At 36.5% G+C, this 27,810-nt stretch overlaps 1 protein-coding gene across 2 annotated transcripts in view; it reads right to left on the bottom strand.

Annotated features, from left to right (window-relative positions):
• Positions 1-27,810, bottom strand: part of LOC145991976 (uncharacterized) — a 95,873-nt gene that overhangs the window by 15,302 nt on the left and 52,761 nt on the right. Inside the window, exon 4 of one of the 2 annotated variants that reach the window (XM_083127968.1) lies at positions 15,529-17,077. The exons of the other annotated variant lie outside the window; for it this stretch is intronic. Coding sequence (XP_082984094.1) covers positions 16,405-17,077 — 673 coding nt within the window. The 3' untranslated portion in view covers positions 15,529-16,404. Of the gene's footprint in view, positions 1-15,528; positions 17,078-27,810 lie in introns of those variants that run through there. 2 annotated transcript variants of the gene reach the window in all.

The following is a 27,810-nucleotide window of genomic DNA, read 5'->3' as shown; positions in this document are numbered from 1 at the left end:
ATTTCGTGAAACAGGATCAGTTAATGACAAACCCTACCACAGACAACCACCAGTTTTGACACAACGTGTGCTGCAGGATGTGGAGCAGAGAATATCACAATCTCCCAGGAAATCTGTTCGTAAACTTGCTGCACAGTCAGGTGTATCAAAAACAACAACTCACCGAGTGTTAAAACAATTGCACCTATGTGCATATAAGGTACAGGCTGTGCAAGAACTGAAGGAAGCAGACAAAGGTGCACGTGTAAGATACTGCCAGTGGTTTAGAAATTTTATTAGAGACAATGGTGTGAATATTTTGGATAAGGTTTTTTCCACGGATGAAGCATGGTTCCACTTAAATGGATATGTCAACAGTCAAAATTCTCGACACTGGTCAAGTAACAATCCCCATTTGTTACATGAACAATCACTTCATCCACAAAAGATTGGTGTGTGGTGCGCGATTTCGCGGAGAAAAATAATCGGTCCATTCTTTTTCAACACAACAGTTGACGAAATAGTTTATCGTGACCTTATCACACAGTTTATTTCTCTGTTGGAACGTGATTGTTGGTTTCAACAAGACTCCGCAACATGTCACACGCCTAATGAAACTTCAGACATGTTGGCAGACTTTTTGGCGATCACATTATAAGCAAAAACTTATGGCCCAGTCGCTCCCCAGATCTGACGTCTCCAGATTTTTTTCTGTGGGGTTATTTGAAACAAACAGTTTACATTAATAACCCAAGAACACTTGATGATCTAAAAATAAACATTTGCACAGCCATTAACAATATAAACCAATCAACCTTGCATAAAGTTGCTTCCAACATGATAAAACGTGTTGACGAATGCCTCAGGGAAAATGGTTGTCATCTTCAACATCTTTTGTAAAGCTACACTGCCTGTTACGCACATTGCATGGTTGCCAGGAGTAGGTAAGTAACACTTTTTTCACCATAATTTTCATTTTCTTTCTTTCCTGTTTCCAGTATTTCTATGTCATAGACCATCACTAAACACACCTTTTGTTGCCTTCAAACATCAACAGTGTTGCCACTGTACCTCATAATTTTTTTAAAACACCCATTTGGACCGGTATGCCTTTACGAGGCATTTCAGGATTGGCTATACGCGAAAACAATCGGTTTTCTTCTCTGAAATGTAGATGGCAAAATAGTCCACCTACCCAAGGTGGAAATTGACGTCCAAATTTCCGTACGAATGTTTGACATGCAATTTTCCATGCTTTGTGGAAAAATAAATTTACCTTTCACTTACATTTGGCAACACTGCATGAACAACATTGCACCCCGTTTGTTGTTTCTATGTTTAAAAATATCTACTTGGACAGGGCTAACATTTGGTGTATGACTTATGAATGTACAGGTTTCGGTTACAAAGTAAGGCCACTCTTAATTCCCAGTTGCGCCATTTGTGGGACACCCTGTAGTTTTATATGAAACTAGTGTCACAGCAGCATTTTATCGTGTCTGGATTTTAAAATTATGCAGAAAAATGCACAAAAACTGACCTGGGTTGTTTCTAGATGGGGCACTCATTTTGCACGCCAACACCTGAGGTAAGATGTGACTAATTTGCTGAGCAATTATAAGTAGGAAGTATTGACTAACCCGCCCTTAAGAGTCCAGACATGAGTTCACCAGACTTTGACTTATTCCCAAAGTTGAAAGAGCCCATGCGTGGACACCGTTTTACCTTCCTGGAAGTTTTCTGCAATGGTACCAGACTCATAAGCAAACTGAACAACAGTGGTGCCTTAACTGGCACAGCAAATCTTCCAAGATGTTGGGACAAGGTTATTGAGAAGCATGGGGACTGTAAGGAGATACTGATAAACATGCAATGAACATGTAAGAAAAAAAAATAGTGTACATTATTTATGAGTCCCGCACCGTGGCCGTGTGGTATAGGCACAATGCTTTGGACTACGGGATTTGCGCAGGTTTGAGTCTCCTGGGGGAAGCGTAACAACTTTTCTCCTGAGATTTCGGCCTGTGTGTGGGACCAGTGGCCACCCACCATCGAGAGGAAATTGGGGAGCTACGAATCAGTAGCGTAAACTGATCATGGAAACCTACAACAACAAGGGGTTTGTCGTGATGACCACAGGTCACCCCGTGATTGGTTGGATGATCTCCCACCTTGGGTGAGTGAATGAGTAGAATCAGGCGGAAGTGAGGACAGTAGGTAAGCCTGGGCCCTCAATGGGCTGTTGCACCACAGATTATTATTATTTTTTTTTTACTTTAGTGTTATTTATGAAATGACTCTCGTATATTCATGCCAGCCCCCGTCAAGGAGTGGATAGCACATCGAGGTACGGCGAAAGGGGTCCCGGGTTCAAATCCTGGCCTGGGCATGGATGTTTGTGAGTGTCCATTCATCAATTTCATCATATCATCACTCAACCCCATCTTCGCATATTAGCCAAAACGTTGCACAAGAAGCGAAGTAAAATAAACCAAATCAATCAATTGTATATACATGGCAAAAGTTGGTCTATGTGGGCCTGAGTCAATGTTGGCTAATAGTGGGGCAGGGGAATGGGTGGTCCAGTTCAGAGCTTAATTTTGAATACTTGCATTCGTATTGACACATAAATAACATTAGGCATCTTGTCACAATTTACATAAGAAGTAAAAGAACAACGTGAAATATAGCACAAGAGCCACCGAAGTCCGTTACTTAAGACCTCCCCAGCTAAAGCCCTTTGTTGGAGCTTATGTCCCCACAGTTCTTAATACACCCATCTGATACATAATATGATTCTTACTTCATAAGCTCTCCGCTCTGAATGGTGTTAGATATCATGAGCAATATATTGTGGATTCGAATTTATCGACAGTATAATACTAAAAGGGCTAGATTTAGAGCTAAATTTACTTTCATGGAGCATTTCAAATTTTAGGAGCAAAACGAGTGTACTAAAGAGCCAGATCTAGCTCCAAAAGAACTCACTTGGCGACACTGCTCTGCAGCCCACTGTGAGGTTTGTGAAGGGTTTGTCCATAAATGCACAGCTGGTACAATATGTACCACCAGGTATTCTCGCTAACATCCAGCTGATGCATATACAGGTTGGACAAAATAAGTTGATAACTCGAAATATCTTACAAACTAAATGCTTTCAAAAGAAATGTTTCCAATAAAAGTAATTGACTTTAAGGGGGATAGAGAATGACATTATATATGTTTCAATACGTGGCCATTTTGAGGATCATTTGAAGGTCACTCATATTTTTTTAATGGAAACCTAATTTTTTGTTTTAAAAATTTTTATTCCTCTTACAAAAATAAACAACTTTTGCAGAAATCATTTTTCCATTCATCGCGTAGTTTCACAGGTATTTGACAAGTAAAAAGTGCTAACAGAAATTTATACTATTTCATGAGCGGGTCATTCCATACCAAATCAACCAATTTTAAAATAATTAGTTGCATGACTATTTTAGAAAAAAATCATTTTTAGTACATGGGTTTGTACATGTTTCTAGATATCGAAACCAATGTTCAAAAACATTTCCTGTCCTTGGTTCTCCTGAGGTGGCCATTTTTTTACATGGTGCATGACTTCTTTTGCTTATGAAGCAGTTTACAGAAACTATTAGATAATAGGATTAGCTTCTTAGATATGGAGATCAATAAGACAGGTAGGAATCAGCACACGCTATGAGGACAAAATATAATGTCTTCTTAAATTTCTTCATTCGAGCCTTAAGATTATGTAACTGTAAGACGATGCTGGAAAAAGGAATAACATGGAATTTAGGAATTTTTTAGAAAGAATGAGTATAAAAATGAAGAAATGCGGAAGAATTTGAGTAGGGCGAGAAAGATATGCTCCAAGGACGATAATAAAGATAGTAAAAACAAGGGAGAGAAGAAAGTGGAGGAAAATATAAAGGAGAAATTACGGGAATATAAGTATGTCGCTATCCCATATTTTAGAGGAGTATCGGAAAAAGTGGAAAGAGTAACAAAAGCGTATAGAATTAAGTGTGGGATGAACGCCCCTAAATGTTTAGAGAAACATTTTATGAGTTAGAAAAGAGAAGGAATGAGAAAGGTTGATAATGTAGAGGGGAAAAAGGGCGTATACAGAATCAAATGTCAATGTAAGAAAGAATATGTAGGGCAAACTGATAGGAGTATGGGGGTGCGATGGAAAGAACACGATAAGGATATTAAAGATGGAAACCCCCGTACGGGATTATCCGAGCATGTATTGGAAGAGGAACATGAGATAGTCACACAGGAAGTTATACGCGAGAAAGACAAATTATTAAGTAAGAATGTTTATGAGGCCTCATTTATATGTAAAAATAGAGAGACCAAGCTGAATAAAGAAGATGGGAATATTGATGAAATATGGCTAGGAATGTTGAAAAAATGGGAAAAACGTGAATATAAAGAAATCGGATTCAAGGTTAACCCAGACATTGAACGGGAGGCAAGCATCATACGTGACTTCTCGTTTGAAATGACGTAATGGAAGGGAAAGTTAGGGGGAGGAGGAAAATTGACTCACTCCCAACCTCACAGATTGGAGTACATACCAATTCCAGTCAACATGTGAATTGTGATCGGATAGTAACAAGGGGTTTAACAGTTTTTATATGAGTTTTAAGGGATTTTAAAATGTGGGAAGAGTCCTGTTTTAGTCACTTGTTATCCTAGCATGCAACCTGTCACGTAAAAACCTATATCCTTTCTAAATGACGAAGCTTAGTGAATTTCCGTAAAGCCGACTTCTTGACCTGAAGAAGGGGGCAGTTGCCACCGAAATGTTGTCTTTGATAAGTATATACTCACTGTATAGCTGAAGTCTGGTACGTAGTGCCAGTTCAGCATCTTTGACACAACCCCAGAGGAAGCTGACCGGAACCGTATCTGGTTTCGAGCCACTACCTGTTTTTCTGTAAAGCGATGTCACTTTTGCCTGCAGTGTTTAGACATCCATTCATTCACTGCCAGGTTACACTCCCAAGGTCTTTATATTGTATAAAAAAGTAGCACAATACGATAACACAACCTAGCAAAGATAACGCAACCGCAACCTCATGTTAAGAAATCTCTAAAGAAACTGATTTAGCAACATCTCATTTACTCCACGTGGACATGACGAGAGCTGTCATTTCTTGGACGAACGCTATTGGTGGGAAAGGTTTCAAGGGACGATTTATTGGACTCCACGTGGACCTGACATGTGGTTCTTAGGGGGAAAACTGATCTTTCAGAACTTTCTTTGGAGTAAAGTGAGGTTGGAATCAGGATGACAAGTATACATAAGTAAATAACAAATTTTGATTTTATGCTTATATATGATAGTGAGTAAGTCGCACACATCCAAAATATGAATTTTGATCGATTAGTTCATGTTTTTTAGTCCACTTTATGCACAGATAAGCTAATCGGGACTGGGCCTATAGTTTAATGTGGGATCCGAACCACTATGTGCCTCCACCAAGTAACAAACTTGGGAACCCTTGAGTTCAAGGTGACGACTTTACCACTACACCATCAGGGAGGCCTGACAATCCTTTGCATGGACCGTACAATCATTTAATTGAAATGTTAAAAAGATAAATGTAAATGAGCGAAAACTAATGTTGAAAACATAAATCATCAGTTTGACTGCTACCACTTGGTTAAGGAAAGATGTATATGATGAACTGAAGGTTTCTGATAATTTAGTGAGCGTTAGTAGGAACTTAGTGAAAGAACAAGGAATTCTGCTTGATTTGACAAAGAGAATGAATAGGAAACTAAAGCTGACAACACCAAATGGACGTGGGTACCAAACCTGGTAAACGAATATAAACATCATCCCGCTCTAAATCCCGGAATAAATTTAACACAAACCATGCCAAAACAAAGAGCTTTAAATCCAAACATCCAACGATATAATTTCAAGAAAGCAGATTTTATTAATATGTATCGGAAACTCGAATTAGCTGACTGGCACCAACTAAAAGAATGTGAAGACGTACATATTGCCATTCATAAATTTTATGAATTGATCGAAAGCATTTTTAATGAAAGTGTTCCATGCTCTCGATCCTCTATTAAAAATCTGGAAGCAAAATCACGTCACCACAAAAAATGGAAACAAAGAATGAGAAATGTAACACTTCACGAAATTAAGTATAAAACCTTAAGAACGAAATTAAAATGGGAGATCAGTAAAGCTTACCAAAACTATATTCAAATTTCAGAAATTAATCTTGCTCACAATACTAACCAGTTTTAGTCCTTCATTAAAAATCAAAGAAAAATCCACTTGTGCAGCCAACTAAGTACAATGATAAAACCATTGACGATAATGAAAGTATCCAAAATCTGTTTGCAAAGTATTTTGAATCCGTATATTCCAAAGGGCCATCTTCCTATAAATGGCCGCGGTGGCTCAGTCGGTAACGCGTCTGACTACCATGCTCAAGGTCCCGGGTTCGATCCCCGGCCGGTTCAAATCCGGGAACTTTTCTAACGATGGAAGCGGCCCCGGCGCCCACCCAGCGTCGAATAACATGGGTACCTGGGGGAAACCCTGGGGGGGTAAAGGCGGTCAGGGGCGTGATGCTGATCACATCACCCCACTCACGACCGGATCAAGAAAGTGTGGGGCGTTACTCCCACACCCCCTATACGCCTTCATGGCGTAGTGCTAAGCACAGGGGAACACTTTACTTTTTTACTTTACATCTTCCTATAAACATCCACATCCTAATGTAAACATGAACTCACTTCCTAGTATCCTAAATATCTCTGAAATATCACGAAATGAAATTGAGGAAGCCATTAAAAAACTTAAACCTAAAAAATCTGCCGGTCCTGACTCAATTCCCCCTTATGTAATTAAAGGATGTTCTGAAATTCTTAAGTACCCTCTTCACACCCTTTTCAACTTGGCTATTCGAACTTCGAGATTTCCAGCAATGGGGAAAACAACTGAAATCTGTCCGATTCCTACATGCCTATTGCAAAATTGTCAGTACCAGTAAAACTCTTCGAGAAGATAATATACAGACATATATATTTCCATATTAAACACATTCTATCCCCCAATCAGCATGGATTTGTCCAAAAGTGCTCAACCGTAACTAATCTTGTCGAACTGACAAGCTACACTGCACACAGTATAGCTAATAAAGGGCAAGTTGACGTTTTATACACAGACTTTTCAAAGGCATTCGACACAGTTCACCACGATATATTAATACAGAAATTAGCCAACAACAGTCTTTCTCCTCCACTTATATACCCTTCTTTATCCGCCGACAATATGTTGTGTATAAATGCTGCAGATCAACTGAATATGTGGCCAGTTCAGGAGTCCCACAGGGGTCGAACCTTGGTCCCTTGCTATATTTAATTGTTATAAACGCTTTGCCAGAACTACTCACAAAGTCTGAAACATTAATTGTTGCTGATGATGTTAAAGTATATAAAAATATTGTAAACGCTAATGACTGTACAATATTACATGAAGAGCTGGATAACTTGCCTGAGTGATGTGAAATTAATAAAAGTCAGCCTGAACTTAAAGAAATGTAAACTTGTATCATTCACACACAACAAACACCCTATTCAACATTCATACACTCTTTCTAATGTGTTAATACAAAGTGAGAATATCGTTACTGACCTAGGGGTCACTTTTGGCCAAAAGTTAACATTCCAATCGCACATTGCCCGCATTCTAAGCGAAGCTCACAGAAATTTGGGATTTATAATGAGAATGGCTAATCAATTTAGAAAAAAGGAAACATTTTTATTGCTGTATTATATGCATATATATTATATACATATCCAAAACTCACTAGCAACATATTACGCAAAATCTTTAATATTCCGACACTCGAAGAAAGGAGGCAAACAAGTCAAATAACTTTTCTCTCCAAGCATATTAATGGTAAAATAGACTTTTAATCTGTTAAAAAAAAGGTAAAGTGCTCCCCTGTGCATAGCACCATGCCATGAAGGCATATAGGGGTGTGGGGGTAACGCCCCACACTTTCTTGATCCGGTCATGAGTGGGGGTGATGTGATCAGCATCATGCCCCTGACCGCCTTTACCCCCCAGGGTTTCCCACAGGTACCCATGTTATTCCACGCTGGGTGGGCGCCGGGGCCGCTTCCATCGTTAGAAAAGTTCCCGGATTTGACCCAGCTGGGGATCGAACCTGGGACCTTTAGCATGGTGGTCAGACACGTTACCGACTGAGCCACCGTGGCCACTTTTAATTTGTTGTCCAATTTAAATTTTTATGTACCAAACTGTATGTTAAAGCCCAGAACTGGCCTCTTTCAAATCACCCTTGCAAGAACCAAAATGGCCGAAGCTGAACCCATGAGGAGAATGTGCAAGTTACACCCACTGCAAAATGACTTCGGACCTCATAGCAAAAGCACAAAAAATTACATCTTTATCACAGGCCAGAGGCTAAGTCCCGAATCATTGACTTGTTGATAAATGCAAGAGACTTGGTAGGATTAATTGTTCTATCATTAAAGATATTTTCAGTCGAGTAGCAAATCGATATCTGCACTCCGACGGCCTCCATCTTGAAAATAATCCGCCATATTTGATATTTTTTGATTTGATATATCTCAGAAATGTTCCAAATAGTGTAAAGTTTCATAATAAATCAATAAATCTGTTCTTGAAAAATAAGAAATAGATGTTTTTCGGAAAAATTACAAAACATTTTATGATTGGTTTGATTTGTGTTTTAAGTCCACTTTATGCACAGGAAGGCTAATTAGGACTGGACCTACAGTTTAAAGTGGGATCCGAACCACTATGTGCCTCAACCAGGTATCGAACCCAGGACCTCTTGATTACAAGGCAATGACGCTACCACTCCGCCATCGGGGAGGCAAAACATTTTATGAGAATGACTGAGTTGAAAGTCTTAACAATGATTCTTTTTTCAAAAATTATGTTGACTTGTTTGTAAATTGTATCTCTTAAAATGTTAAGGTAAATTTATAAATCTAGAAAAAATAGGGGTCAGTTCATCTAAAGACTTCTAACAAACACTAAGTATCTTACAAAATAGAAAATGCCATTGTTTGGTTCGAGAATTATTAATTAAGACTTTCTGAAAAACTTCTATTTCTTATTTTTCAAAAATAGATTTATTATGAAAGTTTACACTATTTGGAACATTTCTGAGAAAACTGGACGTTGATAGGAGACATCATTCCCAAGATATATCAAATCAAAAAATATCAAATATGGGGGATTATTTTCAAGACCGTCGGAGCGCAGATATCGATTGGCTACTCGACTGAAAATAACTTTAATGATAGAACAATTAATCCTACCAAGTCTCTTGCTTTTATCAACAAGTCAACGATTCGGGACTTAGCCTCCGACCTGTGATAAAGATGGAATTTTTTTGTGCTGTGTTATGAGGTCTGAAGACATTTTGCGGCGGGTGTATTTAATTCAGTTTCTAAGAATAACCCAAGCATTGACCTATTTAAATGTAATTGTAACTTTAGATCTATTCGCTGAAGTTCTGTATGTTTTGTTTTATTCATTGAATTTTGATTTTTATTTGGCTTGTAACACTTTAGCTTCACTTATTATTGTATTATCTCTGTGTTTCCTTTGTCTATAATCTAATAATTAAATTCTTCTCACAATTGTGTATTGCATCATTCATATTTCTTGTTAATTTTCCTAGTTATGATCTTGTTTATGTAATGGTGTCATCCCATATTGAACACTGTAATTGGGCATGGACCTGTTGTGTAACAATTAAATAATAAATCAAGCCCTATGCAATGAGATTTCGCAGATGTTAAATTCTCATACTTGGTAATTTCAATTTCTGGTGAGTCAAGTGTTAGAATCCCATGTTACATCATTTTCTGAGGCTTTTTTTTTCCCCAACTTTAAAAAAGAAAAGGAAAGGCTTCATTATTCTAGGTATGGATGTAGCTTAACCTTACTCTGCAACATCACAAATTAGGTCTCATATGCTACCTTATATTGACCAAACGAGTTGAATCTAAAAGTTGAGATTTTTACTGTGAGATAGGTTCATGCAGGGCTTCCTTTATGCCAAATTTCAGATTTTTTCATGAGGACCCATCTTAGATATTTAACCCCCAAAAGTTTCAAAATTCCATAAATGGCCATGTTTGAACACATGCTGAAAAAAAGGGGTGTATTTCAAAGCATCGATATTTTATTTGCAGACACCCTGCAGGTAGGTCTACACATAAAACAAATTTCAAGCCTTAGACTAAACCCCCTCATTAAAAAAATCTGGCTTAAAAATTCAATTTTTCAACTGTTGTTACCCAAATTTCCACCATACTTAGGATGCAATTTTAAGCAAACATACTTGAATATCATAGAAAGTAAACTTCAATAGCTACAAAATGAATTTTGTTTCAGGTCTCTAGCTCTAATGGTTTTTGATATATTAAGGTTTCTGTAACTGCTTCATGAGCAAGAAAGGCCATGCACCATGTTAGAAAAATGGCCACCCCAGGAGAACCAAGGACAGGAAATGTTTTTGAACATTGGTTTTGATATCTAGAAACATGTAAAAACCCATGTACTAAAAATTATTTTTTTCTAAAATAGTCATGCAACCACCATTAGATGATTGGTATCTAATGATCCAAGCATCAAAATTTTTATTCCGAAAATGAAAGAAAACTAAACATTACAAGGGCTTCTCCAATAGTGTAGTGGTTTACAGTCACCTTGTAAGCAAAGGGTTCGCTTGCCAGTGGAGGGACATTGCACAGTGGTTTTGGATCCCACTTTAAACTCTAGGTCCGGTTTCTATAAGCTTATGTAAGTAAAACTTTGACATAAAACACAGTGTGTTTTACACATTATAACAAACATGGAGGTTCCGCATACAGACGACAAATAGAACAACAGCAGTACTTGGAGGAGAGCACAGACACAGGTACGCTGTACATATGATTGGTTGATGGCTCATGTCACATATTTGGAACCACTATGAAGATTGACTTCAATAGTGCAAGTTATCACGTGGCAGGATGGCATGCTACAACTATCCATTGTCCTTTCTATTTTCAGCCACCTTTTTGTCAAGTTTCCGTTTACTGTTGTAACAATCCCACGGATCCTCACAATACGATTAGAATTCTCTTTTTATTATCAATTTATGTTGGATAATTAATTTTCTATATATAAAAAAATTCATAATAATACTTTTTTTAATAACGTTCATAATTAATTAATTTCTTTCATTTTTTAAATAAGAATTTCGATGCTTATGAAATAGTGTGCATTTCTGTTAGCACTTTTTAGATGTCAAATACCTGTGAAACAGCGCAATGAATGGAAAAATGGTTTCTACAAAAGTTGTTTATTTTTGCAAGAGGAATAAAAATATTAAACCAAAAAATTAGGTTTCCATTTAAAAAAATATGAGTGACCTTCAAAATGGTTACCTACTAAAACACACACAATGGCATCCTCCTTCTCCCTTAAAGTCAATTTACTTTCATTTGAAACATTTCTTTTGAAAATGCTTAGTTTGTGAGATACTTTGAGTAATCAACTTAAATGATCCACCCTGTATGTACCAGTCATCGTTGTTGCATAGCGTGTGACTTTTGGTACATACTGTGACTCAGACAATGTTCGGAGATATATGTTTAGACTGCTACATGACTCTTCAAGTATGTCACTAGTAATTAGCGTACTGTAATTTGATTCTGGCTATATTGGGGGAGGTGGAGATTTAACATTGCCTTAGAGTGCATCACACATATCTTTGCCGTTGCGCACATACCAATTTTCGTTTTGTCTCCCTCTCACTTAACATCACGTGTTCTATGCTGCTCGCCAATCTTCGCCATTGTTGCCATATTACCATTCCATTCCTGGACACACTCATGCAAACATCATTGACAACAATTGAATAGCTCTCCAGCTCACGGTTCGCGTTTGGCAGGGACGGTAATGTGGCAATATAGCATGACGAAGTGGTTGCTGCTTTTATGCAGTGCATGTTCATTGGCCAGCTAGTAACTAGTGTTGCCAACTGTAACAATAAAGCAATATTTCTGTCACTGAATGAGAAAGGCAGTTAAAGTGATGGTGATTTTTGTTGGATTCGAAGCACCATATTTTTATTTCATACTAAGTATTTGACCGGTTTGACGTTGTGTGCGTTAATTGCGTATGTGTATGTGAAAGTGTGTGTTTGTTAATGAACATTAAATTCCATAATGCCTCCAGTTCTGTCAAAGTTGAAATCAAAAACCTTGCATAGCCAAGCTCGGAAAATTCACAAATTGTTCATAATTCATAATTTTCGAATTGTTCAAAAGAAATAAATTATATGGCTCCATGAGCATTTCAACTCGTGTTCTTGTAGAAATTGCATAGAGGAGGCTGTCATTTTTGCTGCTTAATTCGATGCATATTGTTTTCTGTGTTAAAATTGCCATGCTTTGATGGGCGATAAGTTCAAAAAAAAAAAAAAAAAAGAAAAGAAAGAAAGAAAGACGTGCAGCTTATCGTCTAGTGGCAGTATATGTACTTGTTATTGTTGTGAAAGCCAGCATAGTTTGTAAATGTACAACAAAGGCAACCGACTGTCGCTGATCACAGAGAGGCAATAATACTGCTTGAGGAGGAGTGTTGTGGTCCAATTGTCGAGGTTTAACACGTTCGCATGTTATTAGTTCCAGGGGCACCGACTTGTCAAAATTATTGGGGGGCTCTGATCACTGAAATAGATAGAGCCCTTTTTTAAAAATAAAAATTACGTCTTCCTATAGGAGTTTTTAAGCAGCTATTATATTCCTCTTGCAAAGTAACATGAAAAACGTGTGTCTGCTCATTTGTTTTTTAGATAACAATTAACATTTTTATTTAAAAGTAGGCTATGTATTTACATTAAGAGGCCAACATAACAGTTTTATGCCGGCCTCTGTAGCCGAGCATGTTGGGTGGTCGGCTCAACTCACTTTGATCCAGAGGTCTCGGGTTCGAGTCCCGGCGAGGGCATGGGTGTGTTTTAATGTTCGCAACAGACTTGTAAAGAAAGGACATGTGATGGGGCAAAGAACCTTAGTGTTCACGTACCCATAAAAATACCGAATATTTACAATAACAGTTTTATTTAATTATTTACATAAATGCTAACACAAATCGCATGCAAATAATTTTACTTTTTTGTTTTTGCTACAATATTTTACTTTTTAAATTTAATTTTGCAATAATAAATAAACACATAGCACACCGTGCTTTAGAAATAATGCCTTTGATCATAGCCGTTCCCACTTTCGCAATACAGACTTTTCATAAGCTTTCCTTGCGTACTTTACTGCAAGCCAGTGTTAAATAAACTCAAAGACACTAAAATTATTTTCCCCTTATTCTTTGGGCTAGAGGAAGAGATTTCGAGGATAACTAAATATCGTACATATTAATATTGTCTGAAAGTCGTATTTACGACCTCAAATTGTTCAGAATTTACTAAACAATATACTGGTATAATTGTCATATCACCTTGTTATTTTGAAACTCTTTAGTAAAAATGTTAACACTACTCATAATTATATACTGTATATATATAGTATATAGTAATAAGTCATGTGTTTTGCTGTCTCCATTAATCCACCCCCCTTCCCCTCAAAGTTGATGGTTTAGCAGTCTCAGCCCGCCAAATTTGATGGTCTAGAACATTTCAAATGTGTATTTAAAGTTAAGTTCATGTTGCACAATTCAGAGAAAACTTTACAAGAGAAGCAAAATAATACATTAGATAGATCTTAAACAAATTTATGTGAGGGGCTCTGTCCCCACATCATTAACATTGGGGGGGGGGGGGCTCCAAGCCCCAGTGGAGTCGGCACCTATGATTAGTTCTCAAAGCAGTTGTAGTGTCAGTCATGTATTTTCTGTCATTGCAGTTCCGTACCAGTGTAGACGAGTTTTGGGAGTGAACAGTTAGAACGCCACCAGTGCATTAATGCAATGGAAAATAATAGTCTTTATTTTGTTTGAAATCACTCAAATAAGGAATCACTATGAAGAAGTCTTCTTTGCAGCATTTTTGGTAATTTTACGTATGTGTTAGTCCATATTTTGCGAAATTTTAGTCCAGATGTATGTAGCTACATACAAAGCCACTTGTTAGTACATATTAATAATCCTACTCCTGGTATAATGCATGACGTTTAAAACTCCTTAGATAGACCTAAATTCTCTAATTTTCTTGTACGTAACAGCTGTGCACTGGCACACTCCAGCGATTTTTCTATCTGCTCCATTAGCAACACTGTTTCTTGAGTTTTGTCCCACATCACACTGCATAAATATATGTGCTGGGCTCTACTTTGCAATTTTCTTTTCCTCTAGAACTATCAACAAGTGGGTAAATTTTGCAACGAGAGTGCTACACATATCAGGTCACATGCATGCAGGTACAGTTTAGAACCCTCCCATCATGGTGTAGCATAAGTAGGTGCCAGCCAAATTAGAAATTTCACGAAAAAAGTTGTTTTGAATTTTTTCTCCTTCTGGATATTGAAAAAAACATTTCTTCAACCACAGGCATATAGCATGTTCCATACTGAACAAAAGGTGGTACGATTATACTATATCATTCGTAGTTTCCAAAATATTAATGGTTAATCAAAGTTCTGGGTGTTTCAAAAATACCTGAGGGGTTACCAAAAAATTATTGCAAGTAAAGAATTGAACTTACGTTAATGAAACCAGTTCAGAATGAACGAGAAAGTCAGATATTTTTCACCCCTACAAATGTTGAATGTGTACACCACGGGTGACACAACCCGCATCGACACGATATTCTACTTCTTGCAACACTTGCATCAACATGGGCCTGTCGAAATAGTCTATCGCTGTGATGATAAGCTCCCTTAGGGCTGCGATATCATGCGGCATCTGTGAGACAAATGTCTTTAATGGAACCCCACAAAAAAAGTCACACAGTGTAAGGTCCCATGATCTTGGAGGCCAAAACATTGCAAAAAACACTGAGTGATGTGATTCATTTGAGAGTCCCCTAGTGGCAGGGATGTGAACTCGCAGCTTAACAAAACATACACGCAGAAACTGTTTGCATTTCTCGATAGCTCTGGACTGGTTTCATTAACATAAGTTCAATAGTTTACATGCAATACATTTTTGTAACCCTTCAAGTATTTAAGAAACATCCAGTATTTGAGGATTTTTTATTTCCCACTGAAAATGCACTGGGCATTAGAACAAATACCAGGAAAGACAGCATAGGTATCTACGGGTTAAAGGTTCTTTCAAATGTTTTACAATGAGCCACAAATCACATGTCTAACTGCAATACTATCTGAGTTATGACCATTTAAGTTGATAAGGTGCTGACCATAATGTAAACTTAACTTTCCTTTTCATAAAACTTAGAACACTTCAAAGCTGAATATATACGAAAAATCACAAAATTTGGGTATGGTCAGGTTGAAAATGCCTTTTTTCTGTGACACTTTGGCATGGAATCACCTGATGTCACTTTCTCTGTGCATCATTAGTTTTGACTGTGGGCATTATCAGTTTCTGAACAAATCATCCTTCAGACAGACATACCTTCCCTGAATCCTTACACTACTTTATTGCTATTTTTTTCTTTTTACAAAGGACTTCAACTAAGGAAGTCAATATCCTAATGTTATCTAATGTACGTAATTTATGGTCCACTTCAACTGGCAAGGGGCTCATGTAGAAGTTGCCCATCCCAGAAACTTACGAAAAATACTCTTCAGGACATCATGGTTCAATGTGGGAGTGGGGATGACTACACAGTTTCACCAGGTGGTGAATTGGAATGATAAATCCCTGTTGGAACATCAACAGTTTATTCTTCCCTAGAAATTGGTGACAAAGTGATTACCTAGCTGCTGGGGTGTTCAAATCATGCATGTTTCATTCTGCTTATTCCCACAATTATACTTTTTTTTCTAATTTTATTGTTCAGTAAGGCTACGAGCTTTAAGATTTTCTGACAAGTTATGGCAGACATTTCTAACTTCAATTAGAAAAAAATTGTAAAAATCACTAGAAATATGTAAAAAAAAATTATGTAAAATAAAAATCACTGTGAGTGGCCTTTATATGTTTTAAAAATATATGTAATTAAAAGAAATTGCTTTGTAGTGATAGATGAATAATATCAACAACACCTTCACTTTTTCCATTGTATGTCCTACACGTACTCAGGTGTAATCAGGCACATTCAGCACTAAAGAATAGAATGTGAACAGATATTGAATATAATGAACACTACATTATTCATCATTGAAAACAAACTTTCCATCTCTTTCTCACTGTTTACAATCCACTCGATGCATGGGAGTTATGACAGGACCTCCTCAACATAGTTGCCTTCAAAGACACTCTGGTGTTAATTCTTGATTATTTTTTTCAATATCTCCTTTCTTTGTAAATGTTGTGTGTTCCACATGCAACAAGTAACTTTTATTCATGTGAATTCTTGAGTGTCTTTTAAGATCCCCTTTCTTCGCAAATGCTTTCTTGCATGTGAAGCAGGCATGCGGCCTCTCTCCAGTGTGGGTTAATGAATGTTGATCGAGATTTCCTTTCAGTGCAAATGCTTTCTTGCATGTCAAACACTGAAATGGTCTCTCACCAGTGTGAATTCTTGAGTGTCTTTTAAGATCTTCTTTCGTCGTAAACGCTTTCCTGCATGTTGAACATGCAAATGGCTTCTCTCCTGTGTGAACTCTCATGTGTATTTCAAGCCGGGATCGGCGACCAAACACCTTGTTGCACTCGCTACAAATATGACCAGCAAGAGAGATTGAAGATTTTGTACCATTCTCTGGTGTCCTTGCAGACTCTAAGATAGGTGCAGCCTTAATCACAAAGCAATCTAATCGGGATCTGTTTAGGTTCCAAGACTGAATTCTTGACTGCGACATGTTTATACCTTTTCTTTCTTTATTTCGTAACAAGTAAGTTTTTCTGAATTGTGAATCCTCATTAATAATCACTGAATCTTGGAGTGTAACATCTCTTCCACTATTCTTCAGTGAGCATCTGCAAGTAGATATTAGCCACATAAGTACATTTGATGTTTTCTCAACTCTACTATCATAAGACAATGCGAATTATTTACATTAAATTATGCTTTCAAACATAACACCTGAGGCAACAACTCTACTACTTCGGTGCAGCTTAGATTTCCAAATGAAACACGTGTATGTTTCAAAATCAGATTACTGTTTAACTACAAATATGTTGAAAATAATGCTCAAGGATCTCTTTACATGTTCCCAACATATTGCCCTTACTAGTGAGGATAACCTGCAGGTATCGTTGAAATAAACATGCTTAAAAAAGTTAAGCACGCGATGGTAAAATCAACAAAAATGGAAAAGGAAAACTTTGATTAACACAAAATTGTGCATGAAGGTAGCAAAGGTGTTTATGCATTAAAGAAAACAAGAATTGTGTACAAAGATGAAAAAAAATTACTTCTCGTAAGTTATATGACTACGTCAGATTTTGGTCATTAACATAATGACATAACATTAAAACGTAAACAAGCTAAAAAAAATATCACACGTTTTACCATTAAATGCAGGCCTAGGACCAGGGTTGGCCTGGGTGGGCCCAGCCCAGTTTTCCCCATACAGGTTTTTTCAGAAAAACCCAACTCGAAAAAACCCACCAAAAAACCAGTAAAAAAGTGTTTTTTTTTCATAAAATGTTGTAAATTATTGCTTTAAATACTTATGAGGTTCTACATGTATCAATTTTTTTTTCGAAAACTTGTTAAGAGAAGGTTTAGCAGAACTTATAATACTAAAAATAATGAATGTAGTACAAGCCAGCGGGTTTTTTCAGGCTATTTTCCTCAAATCATGATAGAAATGTACTTTTAACACAAATAAAAAGATTACATATCCAAGAAACAAAAATGAAAGTGTCAGAAATTTTTAGATTAAAACGTTTGCATTGATTGATGCAGCATACTTGAACAAAGCTTATTGTTTTGAAATGTGGTACCACTTTGGTTATCAGTAAAGCCCGGATTTCTATGTAATTACATATTTTTTCCTTTATATGTACAAGCGTGGAATTAAAATATATTGACGAATTACGTCAGTAGAGATGTCACAGTGAAGTTTTATATTACATATTTTTACATATTTTACTAAATGTTACATATTCCTAAGATATGAAATATTTTTTACATAAAACAGTCCTTAAGAGGAAAATCCAATGAAGTTTTGGCTTACTAGTTAAAAAAGTATCTTCTCACTTCCCCTCCCCATTTCCAGGTCTCAAAAAATATAGTAACTTAAAAGTGTGATTTGCCTTCGTTGTACGTACATAGCAGTTCGTTGATTCGCCGCATCGTAACAATTACATCAAGATTCGACAGTGTTTCAGTTTCCAGTTTGTAACATGGAGCGGCAAGCAACACACAGTGAACGAAGAGAACCAACAATGGAAGGCGGCAAGTACAATGCTGAGAGGCACTTACCTTTCATCCGTACATTGTTGTGATCGTTTTGATTTTTGCAGCCGGCGGCGACAAATCTTGAATGAAGTATAACTCAACCGTAGAATTTCTTACATAAATTTCGTCGCCTTTTCATTTTAACCATTGGAATTTTAAGAAGAGCTTGCCTCAATATTTAAACAGTGTTTTAGCTGTAGAAAGCTGGAATGGCTCCGCCTACCTCCTCGTTATCTCAAAAGTTGCGATCTTGGATAGCAGTCGATGATGCATTTACTATGGATGGTAAAGTTATTTTTTGTCGAGTGTGCAATAAAAAAGTTGGGTGCACTATGAAGTCTCAATTAGATCAACATGTTCGCACTTCACTTCATGTGAAAAACAAACAACTACGGAGTGAAAAGAAGCATGATGTTTTACTAACCCAGATGCAAGAGGATTCTTCATTCAGTGTGTTTTACAAGGAAATGTGCGAAGCAATGATTGCAGCAAACATCCCTTGGTATAAAATTCAAGTACCAAAGTTCCAGGATTTTCTGGAAAAATATTGTGGCCGTAAACTTCCTGACAAGTCAACCCTTCGAAAGCGATATCTTCCACATTCCTACAAAGAAACTTTAGAATCAATTAGGGCAGAAGTAGGCAGTTCCTATGTGTGGATTTCCATCGACGAAACAACTGATGCTTTGGGACGGTATGTAAGTAATTTCATTGTTGGAACGCTAATTGCTGATTCTCCATCTACACCACATCTCATTGCATGCAAAGTTCTAGAGCGTACTAATTATTCCACCATAGCACGATTTGTGAATGACAGTCTTAAATTGTTGTATCCGGATGGCGTACAAGAAAAGAGAGTTCTTCTCAATTCACAGACAGTGCGTCAAACATGTTAAAAGCTGCTACAGCACTTAAAGTGTTTTATCCTAACTTGATCCACTTTACTTGCTTGGCACATGCTCTCCAACGCATTGCTGAGGAGGTGAGAGGCAATTTCCCGGAAGTCAACTAACTTATTTCTTCCACGAAAAAGGTGTTTCTGAAGGCACCACAACGTGTGCAAGTTTACAAGGAACAATTGCCAGGTGTACCACTTCCTCCGGAACCTATTCTTACTAGATGGGGCACTTGGATCCGGGCAAGTAAGTTTTACAACGAACATTTTGAAGAAGTGAAATCTGTGCTTGACTCATTTTCGGCGGACTCAGCTGTATCGGTACGCACTGCTCAAAATCTCTTCAAGGACACCAAACTTGCTTGCGATATGGCATATATAAACAGCAATTTTGGTTGGATTGATACAAGCATAAAAAAACTTGAAACTGTTGGGCTTCCTCTCCTGGAAGCCATGGATATATATGAGGATGCTAGAAAGAAACTGTCTGCTGTTGGAGGAGATGTGGGAGAGAAAGCTCGAAGAAAATTTGACGCAGTGACTGAAAGAAACCCAGGTTACGTCAGCTTATTTACAGTGAGCCGCATTCTCAATGGTGAAACAGTTAACCCTCCCAATGATATTTCTCCCGACCACATTCACCTCCTGAAGTACGCTCCGGTTACTTCTTGTGATGTGGAGAGAAGTTTCTCTGCGTACAAGAACATATTATCTGATCGGCGACAAACATTTACTTCTGAACATTTGGAAATGTACCTGGTAACATATTGTAAGTTAAATAATTAAATACAGTGCCTGCCCCAAGATCAAAGGTAACCTGAATATTTGTAAGTGCTTTTTGAATGAAAAATTTGGGCAACGAAAAATTACTACTGAACATTTTGAATGGTACCTGGTGACATTGTATATTAAATATTGAATATATTCAAATTGTGGTTAATATTTTTGCTCTATAAGAACATAAAAAATACTTAATGTAAGCATTGTAATATTGTAACTTCAATTTTTGTAAGTCTTTTTGAAATAAACATATCCCTTTGTGAGGAAAAAATGTAACAAAAATAGGAAGTAACGTTTGGAATAAATATTTATAGTACATATTTCATTATGAATTTACATATTTTTTACATATTTCAGACATTTTTATTACATATTTATGTACATATTTTAGGGGTTGATATTACATAAAAATCCGGGCTTTAGTTATCAGTAACTTCCTTATGTGGGGGAAACCATAGTCATAGTTTCAACTGTGATGATCAATTGATACAAGAAATTTTTGCCTCTTTAAGCATTATGAGGGAAAATTGAGTACATATTATTGAAATGTCGTTAATTGTCGCATAATTAAATTGGAACACTCTTTAAATGATTTTTCTCATTTCTCATTCTAATGGATTATTTATGTTATTTATGTCTGGTTAGGAGCTCTATACCCACGTAAGTCGTGCATCTTCATAATTACCACAATGTCAACCTTGTGCACGAAACTTCCAGGAGTATTATGTACTTGCACTGCAATTTGACAATAAAATTATCAAAATATGGTGCATGATTTAGGAGGATCATGAGAGGATGGGGAGAGAGGAATAAGTCATCTGTATTTAGTGGCCATGATAACTGCTGTAAATTTAGGTAAAATTATTTCTGCCGCTAGAAACTTTGTGAGAAAAATTTGACATTTTTTTTCAAGATGGTGGAAGAAAAATTAGTTTTCCCCATCTCTCTATGCTTTGCTCTACAATGTTTTTTTTCTTTTTTTTTTTTAAAACAATCTAGAATACAGAGTATAAGGAATTAAACAGTCATTTTAGAGATTTCATTGGCCCGCAATTTTGCAGTAAAACTTTTCAAATAATATTTCATAGCTTAGGAGAGGAGGTGGTAAAATCACAAACTGTGTATTTATGATAACTGCCATAAATGGAAAGCTTTTGAGTTGCAATTTTTATACTTGCAAGATAACTTGAAGGATTGGTCTCACATTGTATTTGATAAAAATTGGTCATTGTTTTTAAAGGTAAGGTAGACAACAGACCAGTTTTACATGTGTTGCAAGAACTTTAAATTATGCTTTTATTTTACTAGGTTATATTTTCATAGATTAAGACGCACAAGTCTCAGAAATGTTACAGCATCACATGAGTTTTAAGCTTTTTATAAAAAACTGTAATAAAGGGTCTACCAATTTGAATGTCAGACCTTTAAAATTAGATAGAATGAAAACAAGTGATAATGACATATATATATATATATATATATATATATATATATATATATTTATTTTGAAGAGCAAACAATGGTATTATATTTTGAACAATATGTCGTTCAAATGTCCTCCTCTGCTTCGGTGGGTGGAATGGATTCTGAATGTCCAATTTTCCAGCACGTCTGTACACATATTGAGCGGTATAGCCTCAATGGTTCGTTCGATGTTCCGTTTCAGGTCACAAACTGTGCGTGGTTTAGTCTCATAGACCTCAGATTTGATATAACCCCATAGAAAATAATCCAGGGGAGTTAGGTCACATGATCTTGGTGGCCAGTTCACATCACCCTTTTTGGACAGAAATAGTCTGGGGAACTTTTCCTGCAATAATTCCATTGTTGCTGGGAGCTGTGTGGCAAGTTGCACCGTCCTGTTCGAAAAACACATTGTTGATGTCAAGATATTTAGGCCCCCAAAATGCACCACCATATTCCTGTATCGTTCCCCATAGACAGTCATGTGATTTCTATGTTGGTCCTCAAAAAAAATAAGGCCCGATCACGCCATTGGTCCAAAAACCACACCACAGCGTCACTTTCTTAGGATGAAGGGGTACGTCCAGAATCACTTTTCATCTGCCCAAATCCTACAGTTTTGTTTGTTCTGTAGGTTGGTTATGTTCACCATAAATTCCTCTCAACGAAATATCTGTCGAACTGAACACGAATTTTGATAATAAATTCGAATAATTTCTATGCGTTGTTGCATTATGTATCTGATGACGCTTTCAAATGCCTAAACTTCATTTTTGAATAGAAACTCTTTTAAGAATTTTAGGGCATTGCTTTAACTACAGTTTGAAAATAAATGTTTTGAAATATAGTACATGTTTGGAGAGCGCTGGGGACAAAATTGAAGGTCACCATGGGACTTGCCATTTTCATAGCAGCCAGATATTTTGGAGGATGTATAAGGTATTCCATTTGGACGAAATCAACCAGACAATTAAATATGGCAAACTTATAATTTGGCATGGTTAATACACGGGGGAGGTATTTATGCTTGAAACATCCGGAAAAATAATGGGCAAAAACAACTGTTACAAACTGTAAACAAATTGTATACAAGCAGATTTAAAACATTGTGTTGCATAGCATTTTTTGATTATTTAATGGTCTATGGCATATGAAATAAATGAGTTAAAACATGTGTTTATAGCTGTAGCATAATTCATTCCAACATAGGCACAACATTGCATTCACAAAATAATTTGTTTCATAAACTGAAGTTCAGAATGGAATATTCACTAATAGCATTTACTAAAAATGTGCTGCATCTTGAAAAACATACTTTAACATGCTTAAATTTGAGTATCATTGCAGAGGGAAGAAAGTAACAAACTTGATTGATAAAATTAGAAGTCTCACTGTAAAAAAAAAAAGTTAGTTAGTTTTTTTTTGTTGTTGTTGTTGTTTTCTGGGAAGAATTGTTCCGGCACTATTCAAGTTGATTTGTTATGTTACTTCGTTGCTTGTTAATGTGTCCATCATAACAACTACTCAAAATTGTGTTATGTTCATAAACAACTACTCAAAATTGTGTTATGTTCATAAATGATGATGCATCCAAGTATACCTTGTTTGTTTCATTGATTGATTTGGTTTATTTTACTTCTCTTTTCTGCCACATTTGGCTAATCGTGAAGATGAGAACGAGTGATGATATGCTGAAATTGATGAAGGGACATACAAAGAATACCCATGCCTAGGCTGGGATTCGAAAACAGGACGTCTGGCATCGTAGGTATTTCTCTTGTTAGAATAAAATGTTATTAGTCCTTATCTATAATAAGGTGCCAGTATGGATTACCGTTGTCGACTGCCAGAAAACGAAAGCACTGGTTATAATATATTTTGTACCCCCACCCGATTAGTTCTGATTGTTGGATGCACCAAAGTATGTGTCTCCTCAGAGAATGCAATCCTGAAAATTGATCACAAAGCAAAAGCATTAACTGTTACACCCTCCAGGAAGAGTAGAATCAAACTGTTTTATATTTTAGAACAGAAATGTTAAATAGCTTTTGATTCAGTCAACTATTCCCTGTCTCAGTTACCTCTGGAGCAAGGTCGTGCATAGCATCAGAGAAGGGGAGGAAATCGAGTGGCCACAGCAAAGCAGTACACGCTGCTGCGAAGGTTGGTAACTGCAGTCGCTTTCCCCCTCCATGCAATCCATTTCCCTCTCACGTGTTCACTGGTGGAGCCGTTTTGCATCGCTACTTGTGCAAAGACTTGTTTTCGTTCGCCTGCTCCAGAGATGTCTGGGACAGGGCTCAAGTAATACAAATTGGATGTTATGATATATTACTACTAGGGGAAAAATGTATTTAATTTTTAAAATATATATTTTTAAACATAACCTGAAAAACCAAATAAAACCCAGTTTTGCCTGGGTTTTATTGAGTTTTATCTGAAAAAAAAATATGAAAAAAAAAACAGTTTTTTTAAAAAAAAAAAACTGGCAAAATGCCAACCCTGTCTAGGACATGTGATCACAGATAGGTATTTTCAAGTGGAACATACTGTACTGGAATGTGCAGTTCTTTATTCTGTTTTTAAGTACACAACTGTAAATGATAATACTTTCATTTGCTAAGTAATTTTGCTGAAACTTGTGTTATTACACACCTTGAAATGTATGTGACAAATTCTAAAAATTTTCAACTTATGCATTTCTGACATTTTCTTAAATGAACCAAGCACACATCCCAGATCTGATGCTCTGTAATACATAGCTCTCGAGGAGGACCAAGGACGAAGTGCATTGAAATCGGATAAAGTAGAAGAAAAATCTTCAGTGACTAATATGCAAGGCTTTCTACAGTGTGCTGTCGCAAATGCGCCAGTTCATTTAAGGAAATACGTAAAAAATTAGGGAGTTTTAAATTCTAAAGTTATTACAAATTATGTAACAAACCTCAAGGCATAGCATGTTTAATAACACTAATTTCAACAAAATTAGTTATAAAATGAAGAAGGTAGTGTAATTTAAAAGTAGAGTATTTGTGTTAACCATAGGATATATCGCACACATATAGCAGCCAGTATTTTGGTTTCATTTGTAACCACAGCATCATTTTATGGGGGTGGAGGGTGGGAGAGGGAACTTTAGATTTTGGTGATGAAAATAGTTTTTGCAACTCCTTCTTCTCCTAAATACTGAGACTTTATGAGCTTGACATAGTCTCAGTTATGGTGAACAAAACTACGTTTGATTCATAACTCTATTGTTCTTAGTTTTCAACATATAAAATTATATTTACAGTTATAATTACGGCCTGGGACTTAATGTCCCATAAAACTGTAAAATATGTATGTAATTATGTCATAAAAATTGGAACTATGTCATAAAAATTAAAAATATGTCCGAAAATGCAGAAATATTCCCAGTAAAGCCAAAAACATGCACAACACAACAGTACTTTCAAATTTCTCATAATACAGAAAGTCAGTATCTTCCAGAGAAGATCGACTGGGGGGGGGGGGGTATCAAATGAAGTCAGAATTCTTTTAACTGGAGAATGTAGTGAGAAAATACTGAAAACATCATGAGGTTCACTGCAATTATCCTAAGTATCATTTACTATTATGTCAGATTTACACATTTTTGTGGAAACTAACCATGATTAGCAGCTCGCTACAGCTCTGGTAAATCTAGGCAATCAGTACACAAATTCAACTGTTTTAAGAAGATTTTAATTATGTATATAGAATTTGAAAAACAGCCTACAAATTTTTTGTCAGAATAAGTTGCACTAAATATGTTTCCGTTCCACCTTGCCGCAGAAGTTCCTCTTTGTGGCACTCACACTGCTATTATCTCTATCCCCATGTGGATTAAGGCCGTGCATAGCGACAGAGAAGGGGGGGGGGGTCGAGTGGGCAGAACAAAGCGGTACACGCTGCTCTGAATGCTGGTAACTGCAGTCACTTCCCCCTCCATGCAATCCCCCTGACTGCCTTTACCCCCCAGGGTTTCCCCCGGATACCCATGTCATTCGACGCTAGGTGCTTCCAACGTTAGAAAAGTTCCCGGATTTGAACCGGCAAGGGGGTCGAACCCGGGACCTTTTAGCATGGTAGTCAAGACGCGTTACCGACTGAGCCACCGCGGCCACAAATTCATGCATATAATTGGAGAATATTATTTACGTACCAATATTGATAAATATTTTGAACACATTTTAATTATTGCAATTTTCAAGTATCGGTAATAGTGGGATTTGGTAAGAGTATTGGTTCAAAATGGTATCGGCTCAGCCCTAATATAAAGTATGTTTTCTTTTTTAATTAACGAGGTCTACTGGCAACATTGATCTTGTCAGAGAGCAGTACCAGCTATGTTATGCAATAGGTAACTTTTTCCCCATACTAAAAGTTCATGTGCAAAATGTTACGTGATTTTCTAGTTCAATGCTTAAAAAATATCCACATGGACAAAAGTAATACCCAATGTAAAATTCATGTCTCTATCGCTTTTTGTTGAAAAGTTACGTATGGTCAAAATTTCAGTTGCGTGACTTTTTGGATACCCTGTAGTTGTAGTTGCGTACCCAATGGCATAGTGATAACTAGGGCTAGGATTTTGATGAACTTAAATTTGCTAAAAAATTACCTTTAAAAAATGCACTTATGACCTAATACGTGCAAGAAATTGCCCTATAAAGTTAGAAAAATGACCTAAAAATTCTGAAGGATTTGTAGAACAAATTTATAAACTACCGAGAGAAATTTAAATTACACATTAACCTTACAGTATCTATCACATGTTAATTGCGTATGGTAGTATGTTGCTGTTAGTTTTAAATTAGCAACTAGTACAACTATATAATTTGTTTTAAGAAATAGAGTACAGAAATCTACTTACGAATTGGTATATTACACTATATCCCATAATACATAATTAGAACAGTAACAGTGATAATGAAATGTCTTTATTCTTATCAAAGATTTTTATCATTAATACAACTTAATTGTGAATGTTATAAAAAGATGACAATCACAAGTACTTTTTGTCATATTTTACACTATATGTACTGAGCTGCAGTACACAACGAAAATCATATGCAAATTTTCAAAAGTGATTGATTGTCAGTTGTTGGACAAGAGAGCATTGCACATGGAAAAACTTCCACGGACACAAGAGAAGCATCTTGAAATGAACAATATCATTTGTTGTTAAGTCACTTTCAATTCCATGGAGTGCAAATTCTTCCCTGACAAAATGTCCGATACAGAGCACAAAACTGTGTACCCCTTGTTCCTTGTTTTTGAACAATAATTTGTTCAGCGACAATGTATTTACTGATAGAGGGGGCAATCACATTGTTTGAGCTGAATTGTTATACAACAGCTTGTATCAACAATACTGCACAGAATTTCTTTTTCTTTAAACCCAGTTGTTCAGAACTGCGCCGAAGGCAATGAGATGAGAGTCGGGAACCTCTCTCCTTCAAAGGGTTACATTTGCATGTAAAATGCCCCTTCTTTCACCAAAATGTAGAAAAATGTATAAGATTACTTTTAAGTGGCCGAAAAATGACCTAAATAGTTTAAAAAGTTTAAAAAATGGCCTTTACTCCACAAAAAAGGGTTAAAAAATGCAAAAAAAATACCCTAACAAAGGCATCCCAATTTATTCACTTACGTGTAAAACACGTTCCTATCTACTTATGTTTCTGCCTTACCAAAAAAAGAAGCATTTGCATTAAAATCCTAGCCCTAGTGATAACACTGGTCTTGTAATCAATTGATGCTAGGTGTGATCCTCAGTGAAGACATATTTCATAAACATTTGGGTTCCATGTTAAAACTGTAGGCCCAATTCTGATTAGACTATCTGAGCATAAAATGAATGTGAAACAAACTTTCACATGTTTGTGTCATTGATGCCACAAAATTTTAAGCAAATGTTAATATTAAACTATTGTGTGTTTCAGGACAATTAAAAACTTTACTATTCATAATATGTATGCACAACTGCATGCCTATATACCCCATTAAATACCTATAATTCGAGTACTGTTGTTGGAAAAAGGCCGGATGTCTATGAAAGAATGAGCCTGCCTGATGGTATAAAATAATGATGCCACCTTGTAATCAAGGGGGTTCCAGGTTTAATCCCCAATGAAGGCACAT

The sequence above is a fragment of the Lepisma saccharinum genome, chromosome 9 (assembly GCF_977018435.1).
Source record: "Lepisma saccharinum chromosome 9, izLepSacc3.1, whole genome shotgun sequence".
Classification (NCBI taxonomy): domain Eukaryota; kingdom Metazoa; phylum Arthropoda; class Insecta; order Zygentoma; family Lepismatidae; genus Lepisma; species Lepisma saccharinum.
This window is presented reverse-complemented; position numbering and strand designations above follow the sequence as displayed.